Below are 8,777 nucleotides of genomic sequence, written 5' to 3' on the forward strand. Positions count from 1 at the left end.
GGCGCTCGCTCTGTGCCCTCCCGCCTAATGGCCGTCGCCCGCTGCTTCCTTTCAGATCCACTTCCTGTACCAGTACTCCCTCCAGTTTTTCCTGGACATTTACCACAACGTCTTGTACGAGAACCCGAACCTCAAGGGCATCACAGACCACACGCAGCGCCTCTCCATCATCACGAAGGACCTCTTCCAGGTAGAGAGCCCGGCGCTTGGCTGTCCCCAGGGAGGGAAGGTGGGAGGTCGTTCTCCGGGGACGGCAGCGTCTCCCGCTCTTGTCCCCAGGTGGCGTTCAACCGGGTGGCCAGAGGCATGCTGCACCAGGACCACATCACCTTCGCCATGCTGCTGGCCCGAATCAAACTGAAGGGCACCATCGGGTAAGGCCGCCGCCCTGCTGCACTTGTCCCCGCAGGGCACTGTCATTTTGTAGGTTGTCTACTAGCATCTTAAGGGCTTAAAGAGAGGAAAAAAGTCTTTGCTATTACCACTCTTTTAGTGAGTGCAGAAGTGAATCTGAGACCCTTGCTAACTCGTTGCCCCCTTCCCAGGGAGCCCACCTACGACGCCGAATTCCAGCACTTCCTGAGAGGGAAGGAGATCGTCCTGAGTGCTGGCTCGACGCCCAAGATCCAGGGCCTGACCGTGGAGCAGGCCGAGGCCGTTGTGAGGTTGAGCTGTCTCCCTGCCTTCAAAGATCTGATTGCAAAGGTTCAGGCCGACGAGGTGAGTGTTCTGAATGCGTCCCAGCCTCTTCCCAGGAAGTTGGCAGTAAAGAATTGCATGTGTCGTGCGCACACGTCAGCCATCTGATGTAGTCATCCCAACTAATCTGCCCACAAAAATGGGCTGTGCTCCGTGGCGACGCTTCTCCCGTTGTGTCCACAGCAATTTGGCATCTGGTTGGACAGCAGCTCCCCAGAGCAGACGGTCCCGTACCTCTGGAGTGAAGAAGCCCCCTCAAGTAAGCCCGCATCAAGGCCTCCCTGGTGTTTTCATTCTGGACCCAAATGTAAAATTGGGCTTTGCCGCCTGAGTGAAGGGACACCTCCGAGAAAGTCACCAATTCCTAAAATAAGTGTCTCAGTGTAAAATCTTCAGGTCCTCATTCGTGTTCCCACTCTCGCTTAAAGACCAAGAGAGACCGGTAGGAAGACCATTGCCCGATGTTAAGGGAGAGATTGGCTAGTTCTGAGTGTAGTGCCCCAGGCCCTGTGCTAGCCCGCCTCGGGCCAGTGGGCAGGGTCTCCACGGCCACCGGGCAGCAGGGGCAGGGCTGGCGGTGGCTGTGATCCTCTCTAGACGGCTCAGGATCTGTGTTCTGCCTACGACAAATGGGTGGCGGTGGAGTCACGTGAAGTTGGTAACTGCCACCGTGCCCACAGAGAGGCCCATGTGGTAGACGTGAGCACAGGTGTGTCCAGGGGCTTCACTGAAGACAGGAGAGGGTGGCAGTTCTCCTTGGGGCAGAGAAGACCAGAGGTGGTGGCATGATTCTGAGCTGTCATCCGAGCGGGGACTTGTAGCCAGACCAGTCCCAGTGGGGCAGTCTGGGCTGTGTCCTCCCCGCAACCCTCCACATGCCTCGTTCCAGCACCCATCGGGCACGCCATCCACCGCCTGCTCCTGATTCAGGCTTTCCGCCCTGATCGTCTGCTGGCCATGGCCCACATGTTTGTTTCCACCAACCTCGGGGAGTCCTTCATGTCCATCATGGAGCAGCCTCTTGACCTGACTCACATCGTGGACACAGAGGTGCGGCTCTGGCTCCCAGCAGGCTCGGGTGGGCCTCACCTGCCCCAGCCCCTAGGCCATACATCTGCTAGACTCCCACCCTGGCCGGCTCCCAGCCCCCGCACCTTGGGGCCGGGGGAATCTTCGCAAGGCCCGCCCCACAGGCCTCTCCTCTCCACAGACTCCCGGTCTTAGTTCTGACCTCTGCATCTGCAGGTAAAGCCGAATACTCCTGTCCTGATGTGCTCTGTGCCTGGGTATGACGCCAGCGGGCATGTCGAAGACCTTGCAGCAGAACAGAACACGCAGATCACTTCAATCGCAATCGGTAAGGGCACTTGGTGGGTTTTTCGGGCTGAAGCCCCTCAGAATTCACGGTGGACACTGAAGTCCAAGCCTGCCGTGCTGACACTAAGCTTTCTGGCACCAGGCTCGGCCGAAGGCTTCAACCAAGCAGATAAAGCCATCAATACAGCCGTCAAGTCCGGCAGGTAGGCCTGTCTTGTGGGAAAGAGCCTCGGTTCCCAAGAATCCAGAGCGGAAACGTGAAGTGTAGCTGTGGCTCTTGCTTCGTGCAGGTGGGTGATGCTGAAGAACGTGCACCTGGCCCCGGGGTGGTTGATGCAGCTGGAGAAGAAGCTTCACTCCCTGCAGCCGCACGCCTGCTTCCGGCTGTTCCTCACCATGGAGATTAACCCCAAGGTGTGTGCTCGGCATGTTGCTCTGAGTGCTGGTTTGCCATCTTTCTGTCCTGAAATCGTGGGTGTGCGTGCGTGTGTGTGTAGAGCCGAAGCACACAGTTAACCAGGGCACTGACAGGAACAGTGTCTTCCTCAGGTGCCCGTGAACCTGCTCCGCGCAGGCCGCATCTTCGTGTTTGAGCCACCCCCGGGGGTGAAGGCCAACATGCTGAGGACATTCAGCAGCATCCCCGTCTCCCGCATTTGCAAGGTAAGTGTCCCTTTCTCCTGGTGCACTTTCTCCGGACAAGCCCAGGAGACCAGGTCCCTTCAGCAAATTCGGAAGTGGGTCCTCACGTCTCCCAGAAACACCAGAATGGCTAATAACCCTGGAAATTTTACTACTTAACTGTAGGCAAAATTCCCCTCCTGTGAACAGATTGAAAAGTATGCCTGCACGGTGTCCTGTTGTGAGGGTGTGACGGCCAGGCTCCCAGGAGAGCAGACGCCCCCAGTGCAGCTCTAACCAGAGCCCAGATTTAGGTCCGGGGTAAATGAGAATCCTGCGCTCCTGACCATGGTCCCCTGAGGCTGGGCAGTGCCCTCTGAGGCGCCAAAGACCAAGCTCGTGGGCAGGAGGAGAGGAATTCTGAAGTACTGTTTCATTATGTGCTATAATCCCCCTTTTCTGACCATTTTAGATTTGTCTTCTGTATCATTTTCTACAGTTGAATAATTTATCTTTACAGTGTTATTGGATTACATCTTAATTAACAGGAAAAGTAGCACTTCATTTCTAGCAATGGTATTAGTGTTAACGGTACTGCGTCAGAAGCCCTAAAGTTCAGTGTGGTTCAGGGTGAAAAACTCTTTTTATTTTTGAAAGAGAGACAGAGCACAAGCCGGGGAGGGGCAGAGAGAGAGGGAGACACAGAATTGGAAGCAGGCTCCAGGCTCTGAGCTGTCGGCACAGAGCCCGACGTGGGGCTCGAACCCACGAACCGCGAGATCACGACCTGAGCCCAAGTCGGATGCTCAATGGACTGAGCCCCCTGGGCTCCCCCAAAAAGCTCTTCTTAAAACTTTGTTAGAGAAGCTGCACTGTTTTCTTGGAAAGGATGTTGCTTTCTAAGGGTTCCGTCTTTGATAACCTTCCTCATCCAGTCTCCCAATGAGCGTGCTCGCTTATACTTCCTGCTGGCCTGGTTCCACGCCATCATCCAAGAACGCTTACGATACGCACCCCTGGGGTGGTCAAAGAAGTATGAATTTGGGGAGTCTGACCTGCGGTCGGCCTGCGACACGGTAGACACGTGGCTGGATGACACGGCAAAGGCAAGTGCAGGCTGCCGTGTCAGATGGGAGGGGACGCTTGGGAGCGCGCGCGGCTGTGGTGGCCGACGGCAGGGGTCGTGTTTGATGTGGGTGTGAGGAAGGACTCGCCCCACCAACAGAGGGACCCGGTGTGCCGGTTCCCCTCCGACCTGCCCCCACAAACCCAGCTTTCCTCACACAGGGCAGGCAGAACATCTCGCCAGACAAGATCCCGTGGTCCGCACTGAAGACCTTGATGGCCCAGTCCATCTACGGCGGGCGGGTGGACAACGAGTTCGATCAGCGTCTGCTTAACACTTTCCTGGAGCGTCTGTTCACGACGAAGAGTTTCGATAGTGAATTTAAGCTGGCCTGCAAGGTCGACGGGCACAAAGACATTCAAATGCCCGACGGCATCAGGTACAAGCCTACCTCCTGTGACCCAGACCCCAGCCGTGCCCGGCAGTCCCCGGCGTCACCCGGGGTGGCATTTCCCAACGTGCTGCTTTTCTAGGCGAGAGGAGTTCGTGCAGTGGGTGGAGCTGCTCCCCGACACGCAGACGCCCTCCTGGCTGGGCCTGCCCAACAACGCGGAGAGAGTCCTGCTCACTACCCAGGGTGGGTACCCCACGGGCAGCCCCTTCCCTGTGCCGACCAGGTCAGGCCTCAGGCCTCGGCCTGCCCCCTCCCTCCGCTGGCCCTTCCGATCCTGGCCCCTCCTGGGGCCTCCCCTGCAGTCTAGGCTCGGTCTGGACAAAACTTGGTGTTTCGGTCAATGAGGTCCAGAAGTTACATCTAGGGCATCAGCTTACGTTCAGACATGATTTCTTCTGTTTTGCCTGAAAGAGTCAAAAGGCACCTGGTATTATGTGAAGTTTTAAAACCGTTAGTTTTTATTAGGATACTTCTTAGAATCTTTTTCTTTCTCCTTTTTTTCCCAAGAGTGTTCAAGAAATAGCTAATGCAGAGGTTTTCAAAGTATGGTTCTCAGCAGCATTAACCTCACTGGAATTTCTTAGAAATGCAGATTCTCAGGACCTGCCTCAGACCTCCGCAGTGGGAAGTGGGGGCCCAGCCACCTGCTCCAACAAGCCCTCCGGGCAGCTGCTGTGTCTGCAAACTTATGAACAGCTGATCTAACCCAGACTTCTCTTTATGGGAACCGGGCCCAGAAAGAACTTGTGATTTCCCCAAACTCACACAGCTAGCTGAGGGGACAGGATCAGACAGTTCCCTTCGGGCCATCTCCCCAGCTCTGCACAAGAACCCCTACTTACCAGGCTTGCTCTCTGAGGACAACTTTGAAGGCATGCCAGGCTACCCCACCCCCACGAGGCGGCAGAGGTCCTGTAAGCCACCGAGACGAGACGCTGGCCTGCTGTGCGAGTTCGAGGCCTCGGTGCAGGGCAGGTCCTGGCAGGTCCAGGGTTGGGCCCGAGTGCTCTGTTGTACGACAGCCTGTACTGAGATGAGATCACGTAGGGTATTAACAACCAGGGCACCTGCTGTGAGCCCTACTTGGCTCCCATGACAGGGGACTGGTTTGTAGGATTTGTCACTCACCCTGGCTGGCCGGAATGCCCTCCCTGTCCCTGTACTAACAAGCTCCCGCCGTCACTCCAGCCTTCTGCTGGTCACACCCAGTCCCACCTTCAGGTAGCACTGAAGGCTTGGCTGCTGCCCACCCCCCATGGGAGCCCGTGCCGGCCTGTCCCTTCTGGTCCGGCCTTCAGTGCCGCTCAGGAACTGGACTTCCAGCACCCCGGGACCCTGTGAGGGCGGGGGTGAGGCCAGGCTTTAACGGGGACGGGGCTGGTGTTTGAGGTGGAGCAGGGGGGCAGACGGCCCAGGGCACACGGAGTCAGCAGCGCAGTACCCTTCCTGGCTGGCGCCTGGCATGCCCCAGAGCCCACCCCTCTGCAGCCTCGGTTGGGGCTCTGCCAGCCTCACAGTGAACTCCGAGTCTTCGAGCAGCCTCGCTCTCGTCTTTGGCGCTCAGGCTGCTGGTTCAGCCCCAGCAGCCGTGACCGGATGTGGCGGTAGTTTTCCACTGCATCTGCCACCTCATCTTTTGACCCGGCCGCTTTCTGAGCTTCAGAAACGCGTCCTCGCTCGTACCTCACGGGTAGACGTGTTCTGTGGCCTCTGCATTCAAATCCTTCTTCCTCTGATCTCCCGCCCGTCCCCCTCCCTCCGTCACCGGTGGGCTTGCGGCCCAGGCGTGGACATGATCAGCAAGATGCTGAAGATGCAGATGCTGGAGGACGAGGATGACCTGGCCTACGCCGAGACGGAGAAGAAGGCCAGGACGGACTCCACGTCCGACGGCCGGCCCGCCTGGATGAGGACCCTGCACACCACCGCGTCCAACTGGCTGCACCTCATCCCCCAGACGCTGAGCCACCTCAAGCGGACGGTGGAGAACATCAAGGTGCCGGCAGTGGGCGGGGCTGCCCCTTGGCGGCTGTGGCCCCGGAGGGCTGGACGGACGGAGCTCAGTGTAGTCCCAGCGGGCCCCTGGGCCCAGGTTCGGGCGAGAGGGGCGACCCTGTGAAGCTGGCCAGAAGCGCTCTACGAGGTGGTCCGTCCGCATACGCTAGGCCAGTGGTTCCAGGGCCCAGCCCGTGGCAGGCTTCCGACCAGCTTCGCCCACGGCCCGGGCCCAGGGCAAGCTCAGGCGAAGCCGTGAGCTCCCGGGCTCCCCGCGGGGGACCTGGTGTGGACGGGCCTCCCTCCCATGGCAGAGGGGGCCTCTCCCTGACTCTCCCCTTCACCCTGGCCTTACCGTGTCTTTGAACAATTTTAGGACCCTTTGTTCAGGTTCTTTGAGAGAGAAGTGAAGATGGGGGCTAAACTACTTCAGGACGTTCGCCAGGACCTTGCGGACGTCGTCCAAGTGTGTGAAGGGAAGAAGAAGCAGACCAACTACCTGCGCACGCTCATAAACGAGCTGGTCAAAGGTACTGGCCCTCCCGGGCGCGCCCTGGGGCCCGGCCCCCCATGTCCGCCGAGCAGGGCGCCGAGCAGGGCGCACCGGGGCCAGGTGGCTGCTGCCCTCTGGCGTCGGCAGGTCCCGCCCGGCCTCGCACACGTTGCCATCTGCACAGACCTCCCTGTGAGGGCAGCTGGGGGTCAGGCTTCGAAGGGCCCAAGGATTTGTTTTCCCTACTTGCTGGGCCCTGAACGTTCCCTAAGATCTTCACCATCTTTAGGAGGGTGGCCACCACAGAGGAAAAGTGGGGGGCGTGAAGGATACAGGGAGCGAGCACCCAGATGTCTCAAGAGCCTGACCTGCCGGCGATGCCCAGCCCCTTCCGTGATGGGGGTTAGCAGCTGCGGCGTCCCTTGGGGCCACTGGGGTCCTCCATGTACACCCCGTCAGCCACACTGGACTGAGCAGGGCAGAGGTGGTGCGGGCCCAGCCAGGACAGGAGACGTGGTGTGGGGAGGGGGCGGGCGGAGTGCTTGCGCGCAGGCGCAGCTGGGGAAACAGGCGAGCTCTGGCAGGTCCGAGCACCTGTGCCGGGGATGTCAGAACCGAGCCTGGGTCACCTCGCTCGCAGGGATCTTGCCTCGGAGCTGGTCCCACTACACGGTGCCTGCGGGCATGACCGTCATCCAGTGGGTGGCCGACTTCAGCGAGAGGATCAAACAGCTACAGAACATCTCTCTGGCGGCTGCGTCTGGCGGCGCGAAGGAGCTGAAGGTGGGGAGCGGCTCCTAAGTGGCGCGGGGGAGGGGCAGCCCCGGGGCCGCTCGGGGACAGGCACAGATCCCCTGTGGCTGGTGCTCACCGCTCACGGGGGCCCCTCCTTCCCGCAGAACATCCACGTGTGCCTGGGCGGCCTGTTCGTGCCCGAGGCCTACATCACCGCCACCAGGCAGTACGTGGCCCAGGCCAACAGCTGGTCCTTGGAGGAGCTCTGCCTGGAAGTCAACGTCACCACGTCCCAGAGTGCCACCCTCGATGCCTGCAGCTTTGGGGTCACGGGTGAGTCGGGGTCCAGGTTGGGTGCCGGCGTGGCTCCCAGTCCGTGTCTGAGGTTGCGGGAGGCAGTACTCCAGGGCCGGGCGCGGTGTCACAGATTCGGGCAGCCTTTCCCACGGGTGACGGGGCCTGACTTCTCCCCGCAGGGTTGAAGCTCCAGGGGGCCACGTGCAATAACAACAAGCTGTCGCTGTCCCACGCCATCTCCACGGTCCTCCCTCTGACGCAGCTGCGCTGGCTCAAGCAGACCAACGCAGAGAGAAAGGCTAACGTAGTAAGTGGCCCCTTCCTGTCCTGGGGTTGGCAGGGGCCGTGCGCACAGCCGCGAGTGATCAGGTGCAGCCATCGGCCCCCTTCCCCCGGGGCCAGCTCGTCACTAGGACCCCAGGGTCACGCGGAGGCAAGCCGCCCCGTCACCAGGGCCACTGTCCACCATGCCCGCGGCGTCCTGCCTCTCCTGAGGCTGGCAGTAAGGCCCTGCCCTCTCCCCCAGGTGACCCTGCCCGTCTACCTGAACTTCACCCGTGCGGACCTCATCTTCACGGTCGATTTTGAGATCGCCACCAAGGAGGATCCACGTAGCTTCTACGAGCGTGGCGTCGCCGTCCTCTGCACGGAGTGAAACCCGACTCCTGGTCCCTTTTCTGTAGTAACTATTTAACGTTTCTTTGCCATTAAACCGTTCGGAAGGAGTGGACTTGTCACAGGAAAGTCGTTGGTTCGAGGTTGGAGGAAGCGGACTGGAGGCTGAGGGACGGGATGGTGGGAAGAGGAAGGACTCGGTTGTGTGCTTGGGAGGGTCCGTAGCCTGGTTTGCTCGGGAATAAAACACTAAGCACGATCCGGCTCTCGCCTCTTCTGTCCCCCTCTCCTCCCGGCGTGGAAAGTGGGGGCCCTTTGCAGACACCAAGACAACTCCCCGTGCCTAGAGCAGTTCTGGCCGTCCTGACTTAGCACCCTGCAGGCTTGGGCCTGCTCCCAACCCCTCGGGTGGTTTCTGTGTCACGTGAGGGTGCCGACGCCCCCAGCCAGCCGGCACCCATCCCGTGTCTACCCCCCCCACACCC

The 8,777-nt window shown here is 59.9% G+C and overlaps 1 protein-coding gene across 1 annotated transcript in view; it reads left to right on the plus strand.

Moving 5' to 3' along the window:
* The window catches only part of DYNC1H1 (dynein cytoplasmic 1 heavy chain 1), a 78,725-nt gene extending 70,171 nt beyond the window's left edge, over positions 1 to 8,554 (plus strand). The window contains exons 61-78 of the mRNA XM_045452129.1: positions 56 to 190; positions 280 to 374; positions 546 to 720; positions 883 to 958; positions 1,589 to 1,749; positions 1,945 to 2,056; positions 2,159 to 2,219; positions 2,307 to 2,430; positions 2,566 to 2,679; positions 3,573 to 3,743; positions 3,925 to 4,142; positions 4,237 to 4,340; positions 5,942 to 6,153; positions 6,529 to 6,682; positions 7,286 to 7,428; positions 7,545 to 7,713; positions 7,857 to 7,984; positions 8,204 to 8,554. Coding sequence (XP_045308085.1) covers positions 56 to 190; positions 280 to 374; positions 546 to 720; positions 883 to 958; positions 1,589 to 1,749; positions 1,945 to 2,056; positions 2,159 to 2,219; positions 2,307 to 2,430; positions 2,566 to 2,679; positions 3,573 to 3,743; positions 3,925 to 4,142; positions 4,237 to 4,340; positions 5,942 to 6,153; positions 6,529 to 6,682; positions 7,286 to 7,428; positions 7,545 to 7,713; positions 7,857 to 7,984; positions 8,204 to 8,332 — 2,481 coding nt within the window. The 3' untranslated portion in view covers positions 8,333 to 8,554. The remainder of the gene's footprint in view (positions 1 to 55; positions 191 to 279; positions 375 to 545; positions 721 to 882; positions 959 to 1,588; positions 1,750 to 1,944; positions 2,057 to 2,158; positions 2,220 to 2,306; positions 2,431 to 2,565; positions 2,680 to 3,572; positions 3,744 to 3,924; positions 4,143 to 4,236; positions 4,341 to 5,941; positions 6,154 to 6,528; positions 6,683 to 7,285; positions 7,429 to 7,544; positions 7,714 to 7,856; positions 7,985 to 8,203) is intronic.
* The last annotated feature ends 223 nt before the right edge of the window (positions 8,555 to 8,777 follow it).

This window comes from Leopardus geoffroyi, chromosome B3 (genome assembly GCF_018350155.1).
Source record: "Leopardus geoffroyi isolate Oge1 chromosome B3, O.geoffroyi_Oge1_pat1.0, whole genome shotgun sequence".
Lineage (NCBI taxonomy): Eukaryota > Metazoa > Chordata > Mammalia > Carnivora > Felidae > Leopardus > Leopardus geoffroyi.